Source organism: Odocoileus virginianus, chromosome 27, assembly GCF_023699985.2.
Source record: "Odocoileus virginianus isolate 20LAN1187 ecotype Illinois chromosome 27, Ovbor_1.2, whole genome shotgun sequence".
NCBI classification, from domain to species: Eukaryota; Metazoa; Chordata; class Mammalia; order Artiodactyla; family Cervidae; genus Odocoileus; species Odocoileus virginianus.
Window position 1 is genome coordinate 31,018,010 of NC_069700.1, and position 20,933 is coordinate 31,038,942.

The 20,933-nt window shown below is 39.9% G+C and overlaps 1 protein-coding gene across 1 annotated transcript in view; it reads right to left on the reverse strand.

Annotated features, from left to right (window-relative positions):
• The window catches only part of DNAH8 (dynein axonemal heavy chain 8), a 341,076-nt gene that overhangs the window by 304,630 nt on the left and 15,513 nt on the right, over window positions 1–20,933 (reverse strand). Inside the window, exons 3-9 of the mRNA XM_070456508.1 lie at window positions 19,551–20,045; window positions 19,310–19,444; window positions 14,912–14,996; window positions 12,891–13,042; window positions 11,161–11,350; window positions 10,492–10,655; window positions 2,272–2,448 (exon numbers count right to left, since the gene is read on the reverse strand). Of these exons, the coding sequence (XP_070312609.1) occupies window positions 2,272–2,448; window positions 10,492–10,655; window positions 11,161–11,350; window positions 12,891–13,042; window positions 14,912–14,996; window positions 19,310–19,444; window positions 19,551–20,000 (1,353 nt within the window). The 5' untranslated portion in view covers window positions 20,001–20,045. The remainder of the gene's footprint in view (window positions 1–2,271; window positions 2,449–10,491; window positions 10,656–11,160; window positions 11,351–12,890; window positions 13,043–14,911; window positions 14,997–19,309; window positions 19,445–19,550; window positions 20,046–20,933) is intronic.

The following is a 20,933-nucleotide window of genomic DNA, read 5'->3' on the forward strand; positions in this document are numbered from 1 at the left end:
AAGAATACTGAAGTGGTTTGCCATTCCCTTCTCCAGTGGACCACATTCTGTCAGACCTCTCCAACACGACCCGTCCATCTTGGGTGGCCCCACATGGCATGGCTTAGTCCAAGGAGCGGCGGCCGCGCAGGCACAGGAGGGCCGAGAGGAGCTACTCAAGGTCAGGAGGGGCGGCCGTGAGGAGATACCCCTCGTTCAAGGTAAGGAGCAGTGGCTGCACTCTGCTGGAGCAGCCGTGAAGAGATACCCCACGTCCAAGGTAAGAGAAACCTAAGCAAGACGGTAGGTGTTGCGAGAGGGCATCAGAGGGCAGACACGCTGAAACCATAATCACAGAAAACGAGCCAATCTGATCACAGGACCACAGCTTGTCTAACTCAATTTAAGACTTATAGTTACTATAAATATCTTAAGTGACTTAAGTCTCATTACTTTTGTAATTAATATTCTGAATACAGGCTTCAGTCAGATGTGCTTCTACCTGGAATACTTTTCTAGGTTAGTTATTTGTAACATTACATTATTCTGAGTCTTCAAGAATGGGTCAAGTTATTAAAAGAACACATTATTCCAAGAAAATATCCCTATCAGCAAAATGAACTTCTCATATTCAGCAATAATGTACAGAGATGCTCAGGGACCATGGCGAATTACCTCATGCAATATACATAACAACTGATAAACAGCCATAGTAATAAAGAGCTATCAGAATCAGTACAAACCAATAACATATACAAACTTATATCTGAAATTTTTTCAGAGAGAAAGACATAAACTAATATTTCTCAGGAGAACAAGTGCAGGGAGCCAGTAAACTTTAAAAGATACTCAACTTCACTATTAACAACCAAAAACCAAAATATGACTAGCCATTTTCCATACGTCAGACTGGCAAAAAAAAATTTTTTTAACTGATAATAAATACTAACAAAATTGTAGAGTATATACCCCAGGAAAATACTTGTTTGTAGGCATACAGAAGCTTTAACTGTAGTAATGTCTGTGAACATATAGACAAGGAAAAAATTTCCTCAAAAAATTAAACACAGAATTAGCATTTGACCCAGAAATCCCACGCTTAGGCATATACAAGAAAATGTCCACACAAGAACCTGGATAAAAATGTTCACAGCAGCATTATTCATAGTAGCCAAAGGATGAAACAATGCAAATATTCATAAACTGATAACAAATTGTGGTATTATCTATAAAATGGAATATTATTCAACTGTGAAAAAGAATAAGTACTGATACATGCTACAACATGGATAAACCTAGAAAACATTATGCCAGGTGAAAGAAACCAGTAACAAAAGGCCACACACAATATGATTCCATTTATATGAAATGTCCAAACATGCATATCTACAGAGATAAAAAGTGGACTGGTGGTTACTTAGGACTGGCATGAGGGGAAGGAGATAGGTAGAGATAGGAAGTGATAGCTAAAAGGTACAAGGGTTTCTTTTTGAAGTGATGGAAATGTTCTAAAATTGATGGTTGCACAATTCTGTGATTATACTAAAAGCCACTGAATTTTGCTCCTTAAATGGGAGAGATGAATAGCATATGAATTTTACCTCAAGACTGTTGAAAAAAAAAAAAGGAAAAGAAACCATATCCTGTCTAAAAACAGGAAAATGATTAGCTAGAACCTGGTGCATTAATGTTCTAGAAAATTACACAGCTTGATTTTACAGGCATAAGTCTCTGAGATATGCTTCTGGGGGAAGAGGGAGTTAAAGAAAAATAGAGTATGACACTGTGTAATTTTTAAAAATTAGAAACACAAAACCAATGTGTGTGTGTGTGTGTGTGTGTGTGTGTGTGTGTTAAAGGAAGAAAAGAGAAAAGGACCTGAAAAGAATCAAGCAAAACTGTTAATAAATATTACCTCCAGGAAAAGAGGTAGAACAGCGGAAACGAGAGGTATGGTACAGGACATTTTTGCTTTTGACTTTCTGTGCAGTTCTCTATTTCAATGAGCTGGTAATGATTTACAGTTTCAAAAACCATTTAAAAATAAATGGCAATCAACCTATACTAGTATTATCAAAGTTGGTATGTGAAATACTGAGAAATAAATCTTCACTGTTATACTTCCTCTCCTCTTCTGGAAATAATTATGGCATATGAGAAAGCCCTACCCAAAGTTTAGCATTTCTAAATACATGGTGCCAAGTATCTGATGCAAAGAAGCAATTCAAGACGGGTAATTTTCCAGGTGTTTGTTTTGAAGGATACCTAACTTTAAAACACAAGGCCTTTTACCTTTAAGAGTTTGGAGCGTGCAACATTGAGCACATTTATAACCGCCTTACAACTTGGCCCTTTAATCTGTTCGATGATATAATTGAACTTGGCTGACATGCGTTTCCAGTGCTCCAGTTCAGTGAGTGGACCCGAGTCATCAGCTTCTTTCCTCATCTGCTCACTCTCAATAAGAACCTGTAATCAAGAGTTCAAAGCTTAGAAACGTTACTTTCTTCTTTTAAAATCTAATGATTTTGCACTTTTTTTAAAGAAAGTTAAAAGTATAAATGATAGTCAACACTGAATAATATTAAGAACGCTTAGTAAACTAAGACTAGAAGAGAATATCTTTACCATGATACTGAGTATCTACCAAAAATCTACAGCAAAATTTCATTTAAAAATGAAATTGTAGAAAATACCACTTTGAAACCAAGGACAAGACAATTTCGTCACTATCACCACCCACTTCTATTCAACCTGGACATGGAGATCACAGAACAATATAAGGACAGTGAACAAAAGGTACAAGAATTGTAAATAAAAAACAAAAATGGCATAATCACAGATGGAATGGTTGGCCACATTTTAAAAATTCAAGAATATATAAAGACAGAGTTTTATAACTAATAAAAGTGAACAATTCAGTAAGGTTTTGGGTGTATGTATTTAAATATTAGTATCATTTCTTTACAAGCCATCCAGCAATCTAAAAATATAATTTCTAAAATGACAGCATATGCTACAATAAACAGTAACAATGTTAAGGTATCTAGAGTTTAACAAAAGATGTACAAGATCTTTTTGGAGAAAATCAGAAGATTTACTTTCAGCACACAAAATAAATAAATAAATGGAGAAATACACCATGTTCATGGATTGGGAAATTCAATAATATAAAAATGGCAATTTTCTCTAAATTAATGTATACATTCAATGAAATTTCCAATCAAAATCTCAACAAGACTTTTTTTCATGATACCTAACAAACTAGTCTCAAAATTAATTTGGAAGACCATTTAACCAGAAATAATCAACGTAATTTTGAAGAAAAACACTGAAAGGGAATTAGCATACTAAATGTTGATTTAGTAAAAAGCAACAGAAATTAATGCAGTATGGTGTGAAAGCAAAAAACAAATAAGTAGACCAGTGGGACAGATAAAAGAGTCTGGAAACCTGATACATAATACCAATTTGTTAGCAAAGAATGGACAACTAAATACAGTTCTGGGACAACTGGCTAACTATATGGAAAAGACAAAATCAGATTCCTAGTTTGCATTATATGTGCATGTATGCTAAGTTGCTTCCTTCATGTCCAACTCTTTGCGACCCTATGGACCGTAGGTCACCAGGCCCCTGGACTCTCCAGGCAGAAACATGGGAATGGGATGCCACGCCCTCCTCCAGGGGATCTTCCCCGGGATTGCTCCCACGTCTCCTGCAGCCCCTGCATCACAGGCAGATTCTTCACTGCTGAGCCACTGGGGAAGCCCTCACATTACACACAGATACAGATAATTCCAGATGCATTAAAACTTAAACGGTTAAAACAAAGTGGCAAAACATTTAAAGAAAATATAGAAGATGGGGGTAAAACTATAAAGAAAGACATGGAATGGAATATCATGACTGTCGAGAAAATGGTAACCACTGGAAGAAAAAGAAGTTAAAATTGGGAAGAGAAATGCATGGAGATTGCAAGGTGTGGATAATGCTCTATGTCTTAACTTGTGCAAAAGTTACACAGGTGTTCATTTCACAATAATTTGTTTATCTTATTACTTATTAGTATTATTCATTTGTTACTCATTTTTATATATTTCAGCATTTAAAATAAATAATTTAGGAGAATATCTTCATAACACGAGAGTAGAAAAGTGTTTCCTAAATACAAAAAGCACAAAGCTTCTAGTCACTGGAGGTGGCTAAATTGAGGCTAGATTGCCATTTGTATCTCACATACATCCATTAAATGTAAAACTTCCACATGACTAAAGACACCAATACCAACTGAAAACTCAGGACACATAGGGAGGAACAAAAGATGAACAGCCGGAAAACATTATTTAAACTCTCAACAATTCAGTAAGACGTCATCAAGTAACCCGAAAGAAAGCTAGGTAAAGGATAGGAACAGCCAATTTCACAAGGAGAGATCTAAACATATATTAAGCATGCACCACCTCAGGACAACCCTGGAGGTCCAGTGGTTACAACTCCACTCTTTCTAGAGAACAGACTTCCGGACATGGGGAGAGGGGAGGAGGGTGAGATGTATGGAAAGAGTAACAGGGAAACTCACATCACCATATGTAAAATAGATACCCACCGGGAATTTGCTATGTGGCTCAGGAAACTCAAACAGGGGCTCTGTATCAACCTAGAGGGATGGGATGGGGAGGGAGATGGGAGGGAGGTTCAAAAGGGAGAGGATATATGTATACCTACGGCTGACACATGCTGAGGTTTGACAGAAAACAGCAAAATTCTGTAATGCAATTATCCTTCGATAAAAAAAAAAACCAAAAACCTCCACTCTTTGAGTGCAGGGGCTGAGGGCTATGATCCCATGTGTCACACCCAAATTAATAAAAAAAAAAAGAAAAGAAAAGCACAGCCTCAGCAATGTTCGGAGTAATGTAAAATAAATCAAAATACAATTTCACACCCAACATACTGACAACCATTAAAAACCTGACATTCTTCACATAATGGCAGATTTGAAGACATGGAAACTCTCATTTACTTATGTAAAAAATTATAAATTGATATAACCACTGTTTGGAAGGCTTTGCAGTTAGTACCCAATAAAAGACTGATATAGTACTTCTCTCAGCCATCCCCTGCGAAACTCTTGAACATGTGCAAACAAGACCTGAACAAAGATGTTCAATGAAGATGTATTGACATTATTATTGTTTGTAATAGAGCAAAAACGTAGAAACAACTAACTTTGTTAGAAGATGGATGACATCACTCAGTTTAGTTCAGTTCAGTTACTCAGTCATGTCCAACTCTTTGCGACCCCATGGACTTCAGCATGCCAGGCCTCCCTGTTCATCACCAACTCCCGGAGTTTACCCAAACTCATGTCCATTGAGTCGGTGATTCCATCCAACTGTCTCATCCTCTGTCATCCCCTTCTCCTCCTGCCTTCAATCTTTCCCAGCATCAGGGTCTTTTCCAATGAGTCAGTTCTTCACGCCAGGTGGTCAAAGTATTGGAGTTTCAGATTCAACATCAGTCCTTTCAATGAATATTCAGGACTGATCTCCTTTAGGATGGACTGGTTGGATCTCCGTGCAGCCCAAGGGACTCTCAAGAGTCTTCTCCGACACCAAAGTTCAAAAGCATCAATTCTTCAGCGCTCAGCTTTATAATCCAACTCTCACATTCATACATGACTAATGAAAAAACCATAGCCTTGACTATCCGGACCTTTGTTGGCAAAGTAATGTCTCTGCTTTTTAATATGCTGTATAGGTTAGTCAGAGCTTTCCTTCCAAGGAGCAAGCATCTTTTTATTGCATGACTGCAGTCACAATCTGCAGTGACTTTGGAGCCCAAAAGAATAAAGTCTGCCACTGTTTCCATTGTTTCCCCATCTATTTGCCATGAAGTGATGGGACCAGATGCCGTGATCTTAGTTTTCTGAATGTTGAGCTTTACGCCAACTTTTGCACTCTCCTCTTTCGCTTTCCTCAAGAGGCTCTTTAGTTCTTCTTCACTTTCTGCTGTAAGGGTGGTGTCATCTGCATATCTGAGGTTATTGATATTTCCCCAGCAATCTTGATTCCAGCTTGTGCTTCATCCAGCCCAGAGTTTCTCATGATGTACTCTGCATTTAAGTTAAATAAGCAAGGTGACAATATACAGCCTTGACGTACTCCTTTCCCAATTTGGAACCAGTCTGTTGTTCCATGTCCAGTTCTAACTGTTGCTTCCTGACCTGCATACAGGTTTCTCAAGAAGCAGGTCAGGTGCTCTGGCATTCCCATCTCTTGAAGAATTTTCCACAGTTTATTGTGATCCAAACAGTCAAAGGCTTTGGCATAATCAATAAAGCAGAAGTAGATGTTTTTCTGGAATTCTCTTGCTTTTTTGATGATCCAACAGATCACTGAAGATATTAAGATATCTTACGATATCAGAAACAGAATATAGTAAGAAGAGGTGGCAAGAATACACAGAACTATACAAAAAAAGGTCTTCATAACCCAGATAACCATGATGGTGTGATCACTCACCAAGAGCCAGACATTCTGGAATGCAAAGTCAAGTGGGCCTTATGAAGCATCACTATGAACAAAGCTAGTGGCGGTGACAGAATTCCAGCTAGGCTATTTCAAATCCTAAAAGATGATGCTGTGAAAGAGCTGCACTCAACATGCCAGCAAATTTGGAAAACTCAGCAGTGGCCACGGGACTGGAAAAGGTCAGTTTTCATTCTAATCTTGAAGAAAGGCAATGCCAAAAAATGTTCAAACTACCATACAATTGCACTCATCTCACATGCTAGCAAAGTAATGCTCAAAATTCTCCAAGCCAGGCCTCAACAGTACATGAACCGTGAACTTGCAGACATTCAAGCTGAGTTTAGAAAAGACAAAGGAACAAGAGATTAAATTGCCAACATACGTTGGATCATTGAAAAAGCAAGAGAGTTCCAGAAAATCATCTACATCTGCTTGTGTTAGGTCCTTACCATTTTCGTCCTTTATCCTGCCCATCCTTGTATGAGATGTTCCTTTGATATCTTCTATTTTCCTGAAGAGATTTCTAATTTTTCCCATTCTATTGCTTTCCTCTACTTCTTTGCATTACTCATTTAAGAAGGTCTTCTTATCTCTCCTTGCTATTCTCTGTAACTCTGCATTCAGTTGGGTATATCTTTGCCTTTCTCCTTTGTCTTTAGCATCTCTTCTTTCCTCAGATATCTGTAAAGCTCCTCAGACCACTACTTTGCCTTCTTGCATTTCTTTCTCTGAGATGGTTTGGTCATTGCCTCCAAAATCATCTCAAAAACACTGTACAACATTATGAACCTCCATCCATAGTTCTTCAGGAACTCTGCCCACCAGGTCTAATTCCTTGAATCTATTCATCACTTTCACTGTATAATCATAAGGAATTTAGAACATATCTGAATGACCTAGATGTCTTCCCTATTTTCTTCAATTTAAGCCTGAATTTTGCAATAAGGAGGTCATGATTTAAGCTATAGTCAGCTCCTGATCTTACTTTTGCTGACTGTACAGAGCTTCTCCATCTTTGGCTGCAAAGGGCAATCAACCTGATCTTGGTATTGACCATCTGGTGATGTCCATGTGTAGAATCATCTCTTTTGTTGTTGTTAGAGGGCATTTGCAACGACCCGTACATTCTCTTGGCAAAAATGTTAGCCTTTGCCCTGCTTCATTTTGCACTCCAAGGCCAAACTTGCCTGTTATTCTGGTATCTCTTGACTTCCTACATTTCCATTCCAATCCTCTATGATGAAAAGGACATCTCTTTTTATTTTATTTATTTATTTATTTTGGTGTTAGCTCTAGGTTTTGTAGGTCTTCCTAGAACTGTTCAACTTCATCTTTTTCAACATCAGTGGTTGGGGCATAGACTTGGATTACTGTGATGTTGAATGGTTTACCTTGAAAATGAACTAGGATCATTCTGTCATTTCCGAGACTGTACTCAAGTACTGCATTCTATAATTGACTATGACAGCTACTCCATTTCTTCTAAGGGATTCTTGCCCACAGTAGTAGATATAATGGTTATCTGAATTAAATTCTCCCATTCCCATCCATTATAGTTCACTGATTCCTAAGATGTTGATATTCAGCCTTACTATCTCCTGCTTGACCATGTCCAATTTACCTTGATTCGTGGACCTAACAGTCCAGCTTCCTATGCAATACTGCTCTTTACAACATCTAACTTTACTTTCACCACCAGGCATGTCCCCAGCCAAGCATCATTCCGGCTTTGGCCCAGCTACTTCATTCTTACTGGAGCTGTTAGTAATTGCCCTCCACTTCACCATGGTAGCATACCGAACACCTTCCAACCTGGGGGACTCATCTTGCAGCATTATATCTTTTTGCCTTTTCATACTATCCATGGAGGTCTCCAGGCAAGAATGCTACTGAAGTGCTGTACTCAGCATGTCAGCAAACTTGGAAAACTCAACAGTAGCCACAGGACTGGAAAAAGTCAGTTTTCATTCCAATCCCAAAGAAGAACAAGTTCTTTATATATTATGGATACTCACTCTTTGTTACACATGCTGATAATATTTTTCTCCCAGAAAGTCAATTATCTTTTAATGTTGCTTACAGTGATTTCTGCCATATGGATATTACTTTAATTTTTTTATGTAGTCAAGTATGTCAGGTTTTTCTTTTCCATCTGTCTTAATTAGATATTAATATAGCCCTACATTATGTTCTGATTTATCTATAGTTTTTGTTCTACTTTTCACATTACTCTTTAATGGCTGGATTTGTTCACAGCATGTTTTTGAGATTCATTCATCTTGTTGCATGTATCTCTTCTTTTAGTTTTAGCAATGATCCATCCTGAATTAATTTTTGTGTATGACAAGAGGTCAGGTTTATTTTAGATGTAGTTTTTTAATATATATTTATTTATTGGCTGTGCTGGGTCTTTTTTGCTGCACACAGGCTTTCTCTAGTTGTGGTGAGTGGGGTGGTGAGTTTGAACCTCTCTGTCAACACAGACAATTTCACTGATGAACCAAGAAGCATTTATTAATTATCTAGCATTGTGGCTACAGACTCCTCATTGTGTTCTTTTCCTCTAACAAAAGGCATAAACAATATATAAAATATTGCAGATAAATGCTAGCTATTCCTGATTCTTTATGATTTCATCCTCAAGCCATACTGCTGTGGTCCTCCTTGCAGTGTGCAGGCTTCCCGTTGTGCTGGCTTCTCTTGTTTCAGAGCACAGGCCCTAGAGCGCAGACTCTGGCTTCAGTTGTTCCACAGCATGTCTAATCTTCCTGGACCAGGGATCGAACACATGTCCCCTGTATTGGCAGGCAGATCTTTATCCACTGTGCCACCAAGGAAGTCCTAGATGTAATTTTTAAAGATTTCTTGCACTGATTCTGCTTAACTGGAGACCATTTGCTGCAGTTGGCCAACGTGATTTTCTTATTTCAAGTTGCCTAATATCCTCATGTTAAGCTATTATCTTTTGCTTGCTCATTTTTATAAAAGAAGATCTATTTTGATTGATCATGAAAACTGGAGGAGATCTCAGCTCTGTGCAGGACAGAGCTTGACCTCCACAATGGCTTACAACTCCCCTCCTTCCTCAGTGGCATTAAAGGGAGCTGCAGGTGGACAATTACTCATTTTTATTACCTAGTACACCTGGAAGCAAATTCTGGGGTAAGCACTCCAGGCCTTGATGGAGTTTACAAAACTCCTCCAGATTCTCCGCTCTTAACTACACTTCCCTCCTTCTAACCGTTCTGAGAGAGGTAAAATCAGAAATGTTCTCTAACTCTTGCTTGCTCAAGACTTTTCTCCCCTAGTCCTCACTCAATTAAAGATTTTCTACTCCAGTTCCACTCTCCTGTGCTCATGAACTGGAGATCTGTGAGCTGGTTTCTAGAGTCTATTTAGAGCAATTATATCGTATCTGGTTTGGGGCAGCCTTTGTAGTGTAAGTTGGCACCTCTCAGAATGTGACACCATTCCTGTCACTGCTTTTCTTACTGACAGAGAAAATGTATTTGGCCACAGAGCTGCAGACTTGCAACTGGAGCACTAATATGAATGAGCCTAGTTTGAACCTCTCTGTCAACACAGACAATTTCACTGATGAACCAAGAAGCATTTACTAATTATCCAGCATTGTGGCTACAGGCTCTTCACTGTGTTCTTTTCCTCTCTAACGAAAAGCATAAACAATATATAAAATATTGCAGATAAATGCTAGCTATTCCTGATTCTTTATTATTTTATCCTCAAGTTATGGTTTCCTGTTATGGTTTCCTCCTTAAAGTGAGAAATATCTTAAAGGTGATTTTAAATGGTCCAAAGAGAACAATGATTTTGCACTGGAATCAAAAAGAGGCTGAATTTCATAGTAGAATCTGGAAGGTGTCTCTTCCTTTTACATTAAGGAACAAAATGCAATGATTAGGACACAGATGAGAACCACAGATCACATCTGATGAAGTCACGGAAGCCAGCTCACCTGTTCGATCTGTTTGTACCATATCATCAGCACGTCCTCTAGTTGACGAACAGTTTCTGAATTATTTGCTGCAAGCGTCACGCCTTCAAAGGTATACAGTTTTGAAAAATCAACATTGTCTATTTTCTTTAACTTAACTGTTCCCTCAATACTTATTCTAGCACCTAAAAGGGAAAGAATAATATTGAGAAGAGATGATTAATGTCAGTGTGTTAAACATCAATGTGTGGTTTCAAGCTGTAATTACTAAAATGTTAGAGATTTAATATTTTATAAAAGTATAATTCTAATTGATCATTAGACTGTGCTATGATTATTAAAATTTATTTTTATCAATATGAAATGATATATAGTTTAAACAGAGTTAATAATAAAGTATATATTTTTAAATATGGTAAAAATTTGCACAAATAATACAGGAAGAAACTTTCTCCTCAACAGAAAATATAAAAGAAAATGTATCTTATGCCTTCAAAAATTCCTGGAAAGAGAAGTTGTAATGATTAAATATCTTATCTCTAGGTCCCATAATTACTTTGATTAACATCACCTTTTAAGATGGAAATTTTTTCTCTACTGTTTATTTTTAATAACATATCTTATAGCTAATTTGCTTATTTTATAAGCAAATTTTATAATAATTTATTAAACATTTAATATTATACTTACCATCTAAAAAGGAAAGGTATCTGTTGATGGTTTCAGTAAAAATGTGTTTCTCAGATTCTCCTTGCTGGGACTGGTTTAAAGCACCCCAATTATTTGTCGCAAGAATAGCTGGTAGAAATATATTTGCCAGCATATTTCTAATCCCAACTAGCAGTCCTTCTGATGCATCCAGAACAGTAAATAGCACTTCCTGAAGGATAATGTTCAAAGGTCACTTTATATGCTGGTCCCATTAAGAACTGAAAACCAAAATCTATTTTTACACTGAAGTAAGTATAGACAATACATCTTATAAACTATTAGGAAAACTTAAGTGGTGAATATTAGGGTTCTAAGATGAACAAATTTATATTCTGCCCACATTTAACCATGCAGATGCTTGCTCATCAAGCAAACATTTTTTCTCTGGTGCTTTAAATTCTGCCTACGGAAGAAGTTATGGCCTGGAGCATACACAATGTGAGGGAAATGAAATTGAGCCTCCTGCAAACAGAAAGTTCTAGGTTGACAGTTGCCCTATCTATGAAAAGGAGACCAGAAAATTGTCAGTGCAAAAACAGAACAATGAAACTAGCCTTCTGCCCAGAACTTTGACACAAAAAAACTGCTGGTGAAAGGGTACAAACTTTCAGTTATAAGATGACTAGGTTCTGGGGATATAACGTACAACATGGTGACTACAGTTAACAATGTGCCATGCTAAGTTACTTCAGTCATGTCCAACTCTTTGCAACCCTATGGACCATAGCCCGCCAGGCTCCTCTGTCCATGGGATTCTCCAGGCAAGAAGACTCGAGTGGGTTGCCATGCCCTCCTCCAGAGGATCTTCCCAACTCAGGGATCAATCACAAGTCTCTTGTGTCTCCTGCATTGGCAGACAGGTTCTTTACCACTAGCACCACCTGGGAAGCCCCAGAGTCAACAATCAGTTCCATTCAGTTGCTCAATCGTGTCCAACTCTTTGCAACCCCATGGACTGCAGCAGGTCAGGCTTCCCTGCCCATCACCAACTCCTGGAGCTTGCTCAAACTCCTGTCCACTGAGTAGTGATGCCATCCAACCAACCCATCCTCTGTCCCCTTCTCCTCCTGCCTTCAATCTTGCCCAGCATCAGGGTCTTTTCCAATGAGTTAGTTCTTCACATCAGGTGGCCAAAGTATTAGAGTTTCAGCTTCAGCATCAGTCCTTCCAATGAATATTCAGGACTGATTTCCTTTAGGATGGCCTGGTTTGATCTCCTTGCAGTCCAAGGGACTCTCAAGAGTCTTCTCCAACACCACAGTTCAAAAGCATAAATTACTGTATCATATACTTGAAAGCTGCTGGGACATCCCCAGCAATCCAGTGGTTACGACTTCACCTTCTAATGTAGGGGATGCAAGTTTGATCTTTGCCTGGGGAGCTAAGAACACATATACCTTGTAGCCAAAACATCAAAACATAAAACAGAAGCAATATTATAATAAGTGTAATAAAGAGTTTAAAAATGGTCCACATCAAAAAGAAACCTTAAAAAAGAAAAAAGTTGCTAAGGGAGTAGATCTTAAACATCATTACCAAAAAAGAAAAGTAGTTAATTATATGAAGTTAATGCTATGATGGTAATAATCTCACAATGTATTAAATAAATTCTTTGCATACCTTAAACTTACATAATGTTATATGTCAACTGTATCACAATAAAGCTGGCAAAAATATTTAACTATATATTTGAAAAAAAGTAAACATACTTCCTGAATATTTTTAGTATTTATAGGGATATCGTTGCGACAGCGAACAAAAAGTACACACTGTCCTTTCAGTTTCTCTGGGGCTGCGTTGTCTACATACAATCTCATCATCTTTGCCCCTTTGGTTGCTCCAGCAATAGTTCGACCACATTCTGAAAACAAAAGTCAAGAACTTAGCATATGATCACATAACTGAATAAATGTGATAAATTACTGTGAATCTTGTATTGGTGTTCCTTGCCTCACTTTATTATAAGAAGTTTTCAATATGATTGTGGGGTAAGATTTTTTGCCTACAAAAAAGATGTCAGTAATTGCAAATCATAACGTTGCCACCTCCTCGGGTGCCTTTCCCTGAGCTCTGCACTTTGCTCCTTCCGGCCTGGCCTCAGGCAGGGCCCTCATGCAAACTCTTCTGCCATCCCATCGTCCACCTGCTACCTCCCTAATCCTTGCTAATCTTACATATCTCAGGCAGAATGCCATCTCTTGGGGAAACCTTCAGTGACTCCCCTAAGAAGATCCTGTCCCCTACTAAATATTCTCACAGCACCCAACTTACATGAAATCCTTCCTTGAGCTAATTTCAGTGAAAACTTATCATTCAATTAGGTATCTATTTTCAGTGTTTGAAGACTCTTGAGAGTCCCTTGTACTGCAAGGAGATCAAACCAGTCCATCCTAAAAGAAACCAACCCTGAATATTCATTGGAAAGACTGATACTGAAGCTGAAGCTCCAATACCTTGGCCATCTGATGTGAAGAGCCAACCTCATTAGAAAAGACCCGGATGCTGGGAAAGATTGAGGACAGGAGGAGAAGGAAGAGACGGAGAATGAGATGGTTGGATGGCATCACTGACTCAATGGACATGGACATGATTCTGAGCAAATTCTGGGAGATAGTGAAGGACAGGGAAGCCTGGTGTGCTGCAGTCCACAGGGTCTCAAAGACTCAGACATGACTGAGCATCTGAACAACAACAAGATGAAAACAGAAGAACGTCATCAAGTGCTCTATTTTACACTGCAAACTCTAAAAGAGACGGGAGTCTGGAGGAGAGTGATGGACATGGTTTGGAAAACTCTGGGAAGGCTCTGAAGAAAAGAGAATGCATAAAGTGATCCCAAAGAGGGGTAGGATTTGTCTGGGTAGAGAGAAGAAAGGCATTCAGAGACAGTCAGGTTGGAGAGTGGAGAAAAGGGCACAGAAATAACTCTGGTGTGAACAGAGAGCAATGAAGACTGACTTAGAGGGGGCAGCAAGTTCTGGTTAAGAGGAGACTAGGAAATCCAACTAAACAAGCACCATGTGTCCAGGTTATGACAGGCCTTGGTGCAATAAATGAAGAGTTTGGGCTTAATAAAAGGTTTACTTACCGAGAATAAGTGGTGTAGATTTCAGAGAGGGAATCTGACAACAGATACTATTTTTGGATCTAGAATCCAGGCATGAGATATGAGCCTAGCTTAAAGGCAGCAGAGGAGGAAAGCAGGAAAGAACCAATAGAGGGGACACAGTGGAGGTAAAATCCACTGGATTTATAAGATAAGTAGCCTAAGACCAAAGGATGGGCCACGTACCTGCTTATTAAGACAAAAGTTTACCAACCTGGTAAAGTAGCAATTCTTTTTGGAATAACGTGAAAAGTAGGGAAAGCCAGATATTCCAACTACAGCTGCAGTAGACACAGGATGCTCACCTAGGACCATAGGGAGCAACGACTGTGCTTTCAGCTGGCTTCCTGACTATTTCTGGTCATCTGACAACATGTGTACAAAATGGCTCTCTACCTGTTTCAGGGAAAAGGTAATTAAACCCTAGTGAAAATGTATATTCCCAGGGGAAGTCAATGACTTTTATATGGATGCTTTCTTCTTCAATCATTATAGTAATCCTTTAAGTTCCTGGTAAATTTCCTTTATAAATATAGGATTGTCTATGTATAAGAGAAAAGATATGCTACATTTTCACATTCATTCATGAACAGCTGGCACATTACCCTTGCAGAACATACTTACCAAAACCAGGTACATCTCCTTCTTGGTACAAAAATTTCAGTGTCTTACAACCATCTTTCATAAAAAAGAGAGTAAATGCATCCAGCTGTTAAGTAAAAGAGAAATGACTTGTTTAGTGGCTAAGTCATGTCCAACTCTTTTGTGACCCCATGGACTATAGCCCATCAGGCTCCTCTGTCCATGGGATTTCCCAGGCAAGAATACTGGAGTGGGTTGCCATTTCCTTCTCCAGGGGATCTTCTCCAACCAGGGGTCAAACCCAGGTCTCCAGCATTCCAGGCAGATTCTTTATCACTGAGCCACCTGAGGAAGCCCAATAGAATGACTAGGAAACTATAATAAAATGAACCAACAGAGGAAAACCAGTACCACCTCAAGACCTGGAAGGGTGGGCATGGGGGAACAGCAGGAAGCAGGTTGAAAGAAGGAGCTGAAGGAGAGGGACTGCTCTGGAGAACACGGTCAGAATCACGGCCAAGGAGAGAAGGATCAGGCTTCTTTCCCCTATGCCCTCCAGTCTCCTACTGGTACCTCCCAGAGGCTGAGCCACATGGAAGCAAGAGAGCAAGTGAGCCCATGTGGTAGATTCCAGAAAGGTCAGTCTTCCAGGTAACAGAACAGGGTGGAGCACAGGAAAAGAGAATGAATCAGAAAGCCAACAAACTAACCAACAACAGTTGTTCTTCATGCACCCACTTTCCTAAACCACACAACAAAACGCACCATCCCCTGCTCCTTGTTCCATCTGCTTCCTCATGCATCCACTAATCATGATGCCAATCTACTGTAAGTCCTGGCTTTGAACATGTAACCAAATAAGCACTCTAATCTCTCCCAGATTTTGACATTTGTCTCCATTCCTGGCTGTATGATCTCCCTTCCACTGTGGCTTTGCAACTCAGAAGGAACTCTTAAGGAAACACCTTTCTTGGCCTGACTTTTCCCTTAATCCTAGATTTCCCATTTCTTGCTGCCTTAGCAGTATCTGGCCTGGTCCATGATAGTCTTAAGGAACAACTTAACCACATAAACCCAAATCCAAGACATACTCTGGAATGATAAGTGGAATGGTTTGCAGCTACCAGGCACTCCAGCATGCTCTCTCTCTCTCTCTCTCTTCAGTCGCTCAGTCATGTCCAACTCTTTGCAACCCCATGAATCGCAGCATGCCAGGCCTTCCTGTCGATCACCAACTCCCAGAGTTTACTCAAACTCATGTCCATTGAGTTGGTGATGCCATCCAGCCATCTCATCCTCTGTCGTCCCCTTCTCCTCCTGCCCCCAATCCCTCCCAGCATCAGGGTCTTTTCCAATGAGTCAGCTCTTCGCATGAGGTGGCCAAAGTATTGGAATTTCAGCTTCAATATCAGTCACTCCAGTGAAAACCCAGGACTGATCTCCTTTAGGATAGACTGGTTGGATCTCCATGCAGTCCACGGGACTCTCAAGAGTCTTCTCCAACACCACAGTTCGAAAGCAGCAATTCCTCGGCACTCAGCTTTCTTCACAGTCCAACTCTCAATCTATACATGACCACTGTATAGCCTTGACCATAGCCTTGACTAGATGGACCTTTGTTGGCAAAGTAATGTCTCTGCTTTTTAATATGCTGTTTAGGTTGGTCAAAACTTTCCTTCCAAGGAGTAAGCATCTTTTAATTTCATGGCTGTAGTCACCATCTGCAGTGATTTTGGAGCCCCAAAAAATAAAGTCTGACACTGTTTCCACTGTCTCCCCATCTATTTCCCATGAAGTGATGGGACCAGATGCCATGATCTTAGTTTTCTGAATGTTGAGCTTTAAGCCAACTTTTTCACTCTCCTCTTTCACTTTCTTCAAGAGGTTTTGTAGTTCCTCTTCACTTTCTGACATAAGGATGGTGTCATCTGCATATCTCAGGTTACTGATATTTCTCCCAGCAATCTTGATTCCAGCTTGTGCTTCTTCCAGCCCAGCGTTTCTCATGATGTACTCTGCATATAAGTTTAAGCAGGGTGACAATATACAGCCTTGACATACTCCTTTTCCTATTTGGAAGCTGTCTGTTGTTCCATGTCCAGTTCTAACTATTGCTTCCTGACCTGCATATAGGTTTCTCAAGAGGTGGGTCAGGTGGTCCGGTATTCCCATCTCTTTCGAGCCAGTGAGAAAAACTTCCTCCAAGCAGAAAATCCCAGTCAAGAAAACCAGGGGGCGAATATCAATACTTAAGGGTTAATACCATCTCTGTAAGCACCCATCTCCCGAGTTCTAGCATCAGTCCTCCTCTGAAGGCACTGCCCAGTCCCCATATCTATGCCTAAAACTTCTGCAAAGCTACTGGGATTCCAATTATGAAGTCAGCCAACTATGTGGACTTGCAAATTTCAGGTGAAACAAGGTTGATTACCTATATAGTTTCCTCCTTAACCAAGCACAGGAATGGTTCTTAGGACAGCCCTGAAGCCTGGGCCATCTGAGAAGCACTTTTTTTTTTAAGAAATTTGCCTTTCCTTCATCTCTTGGTCATCCGCTCAGTGATGAGTACAGGGCTGTTTTATGTTACTTTCTTCTACTAGGAGAACATACAGACACATAAACAGAGTTGTCAGAGGAGCCAAAATGGTAAGGAAAGGAGGCTAGGAGAGATTGAGACAAATGGTGGCTCAGCAGTAAAGAATCTGCCTGTGAATGCAGGAAACACAGATTCCATCCCCGATCCAGGAAGATCCCACATGTGTTGGAGCATCTAAGCCTGTGCTCTAGAGCCTAGGAGCTGTAACCGTTGAACCCACATGCTGCAACTCTGAAGCCCACATGCCCTAGAGCCCATGTTCCACAAGAGAAGTCACGGCAATGAGAAGCCCACACACTCCAACTAGACTGTATACCCTACTTTATACAACCAGAGAAAAGCCCACTCAGTAACAAAGACCCAGCACAGCCATAAATAAATAATTTTTTAAAAGCAATACAAACAAAACAGCTTGAGAATGGCAAAGAGAATCCTGTTGCCATTGGGTGGTATGACCCATAGTCAGTACAGATTACAGAATTTGTGGGGCCTGGTATAAAATGAAAATGCAGAACCAAATGTTTAAAAATTATTAATAATTTCAAGATGGCAACAGGAGATCATTAATCCAAGTACAGGCCCTTCAGCGCAGGGCTACTCGGCTAACATCCTGCATACCCTCAAAGCCATCTTTGGCCACATCCACATTCCCACATGGAACTTTGGTGACCTGAGAAACTGGGACTTTCACTGATCCAGGTCACTCCTAGACTTGATGGCAAGCACAAGCAGTTAACAGTAATTTTATTGAAAATTGACTTAGGACTTCCCTGGTGCCACAGTGGATAGGAATCTGCCTACCAATGCAGGAGGCACAGATTCAATCCTTGGTCCAGGAGGATACCATATGCCACGGAGCAACTAGGCCCATGTGCCACAGCTACTGAGTCCTCACTCTAGAGCCTGAGATCCATAACTACTGAGCCCATGCGCTGCAACTACTGAAGCCCACGAGCCTAGGGCGCATGCTCCACAACAAGAGAAGCCACCATAATGAGAAGCCCACAGACCACAATGTGCAGCCCTCACTCATCACAACTAGAGAAAGCCCGTACTAAGCAACCAAGACCCAAAGCAGCCAAAAATAAATAAATAAAAATAAATATTTTTTAAAGAGAATCAATGTCCATAAGGAATTTACAACAAAAAGTATCAAATTTTTTTAAAAGAAAATTAATTTAGAAACTGAGCTATATGGAAGCTATAACACTGCTTCTGGGAACTGTTATGAAACTCAGTTTATCATATATTACTATAACTAGGGTGACCATATACAGTAAATTCATCATCCAAAACTGGGACCGTTTTTGGAGTGAAAGGAGGGACTGTTAATAATTATGCCAGAAAAGTAGGCAGTAGGGTGTCCCTGGCATGCAGAGATACATGGTAATCACCTCACTGTTTTCCAATATATTCATGCAACAGTCACTGTGCCCTAGCTCTATTTCTGCAGTTTGTTTTTCTATCCAAATAATTTTCACTTGCAGGTTATATAACCTGTATTTTTAAAATATCACTCTACCTGTGCTTTACTATTCCTCTTAACTTCTGAAGCCATTCTGAATTAGAATCTTAGCTCAATTCTAGTTGCCAATTCTTTTCCTTCCTTCCTTCCTTCCTTCCTTCCTTCCTTCCTTCCTTCCTTCCTTCCTTCCTCCACACTAGTAGGCCAAACTAGAAATATCATCCAGTTGGCTATAATTACATAAAATAAAGCTTCCTCTCTAATCAGGTAAATCCCAACCGCCTCTTTCTAAATGCTTTGTTGTTCACAATGATCCATGTTTCTTAATCAATTACTCCTCAAAAAGCAGCTAAAAAAGAGTGATAAGACTCAAACTTACAGATGGGCAATCCAAAATTAATTCTTCAACAGTTACTATGTCCAGGCCAAGCTTTTCTGACAGAATTTCAAATATATATTTGTAGGAAGGGTCAATTTTCATTTTTCGGTTTTCTCTTGCATCTCTGTATCTTGCCTAAAAGAGTGAAAACCACAGGTTAAAAAAAACGCAGTTAGGAAGAAAAATCACCAAAACGTTTCATTTGAGATCAAAGTGACACATATGAAAAACATAAGCAAACCTGTCTCTCTTTTAATGTTTCCTGTAGATTTGGAATGCCACTCATACTTCGGCGATATTTGGATGATCTGCGGGAAGACTGGGAGAGCCCATCAGAAAGCATTGACTGGGCCATGCGCAGCGCAGGCCTGGGTCGCACCCTGCCCGGTTCCAACTCATCATCGTCTGGCATAACTATCCTTTCATCAGAAGGAAGGAGATTCAAATAATCACTTAAAGAGGAAGTAGGGGCTTTCTCGGAAAGAGAGCCTGTATCTCCCTCAGACACCTCTTCGGGAAGGTTTGGGGTCTCCTCGCTGGAAGGAGGAGAAGTCTCTTCTTCTGCAGGGGGCGGAGCCTCATCTCGTGGATCCGGAGGGGCAACCTCTTCGTAACCAGGAGGCGCCCTTTCTCCGGAAGCGGGAGGGGCTTCTTCTTCTGGAAGGGGTGGGTCGCCTTCCTGAGCGCTCATGTTATCCAGTCCTTCCACCAGCAAGGCACCTTAAAACTTCAAAACCTAGGATGATAAAAGGTTTCCTTTTAAACTATTCAATAACTTGAGCGTGATATGTTAATTTGTTACTACCCTTGAAGCTAGACAGGTGAACAAAATTATGTATTTCTCCCTACTGCATTATCTAAAGAAACTAAGTTTATGGGGCTAGAGAAAGAATTTTTTTAAGTGAGAGCACGCGCACACACACATACACACACACCCCTCTAGGAGCTTTTTCAAACTGTGAAAGTGCTTCTCCTGATCATGATGTGACCCTAGGGGACATACCCCATTCCCAGTGGAATAGGAGGGGAAAAATTCAATCAAGTCTCCATCAAAATAAATAGGCATTTAGGATATGGTTAAGATTCTTACTCTCACAGAATAAAAGAGTAAATAATTGAAGAGCAAAAGAACAGATTACAAAGCAGCTACTTCAAAAGAAGATAAAGAAGCTTTCTAGTGAGAAATTCTGAAGTCAATGGGTGCAGACCTGGCCTAAGTAAGATGGTGCGTCATATGAAGGGACACCAGCAGCCCTTCATCAGACACAGAGATAACCTATAACCTGCACCCGACATCTGCCCTCTCCAAGTTTTCCAAAGCACCCATAAACAGCTGAAATTTTCTTTGATATACTACTTTGGTCTATTCCAGAACAGAAAGACCCACACTGACCTTTCAGGTGCCAGCTAACCTGTTGACCCACCCACATCCAAGATGTACAACAAGAACTTAAACTGAAGTTTTTGCTTAATTTTTTCTCAAATCTCTCTCTTCTCTCCTATAGATCCCGGTTTTTGTCTTTGACCTTTGGCCATAGTCTAAGGTCTGGGCTTCTGTGACTCAGACAGTAAAGAATCTGCTTGGAATGCAGGAGACCAGGGATCCATCCCTGGGTTAGCAAGA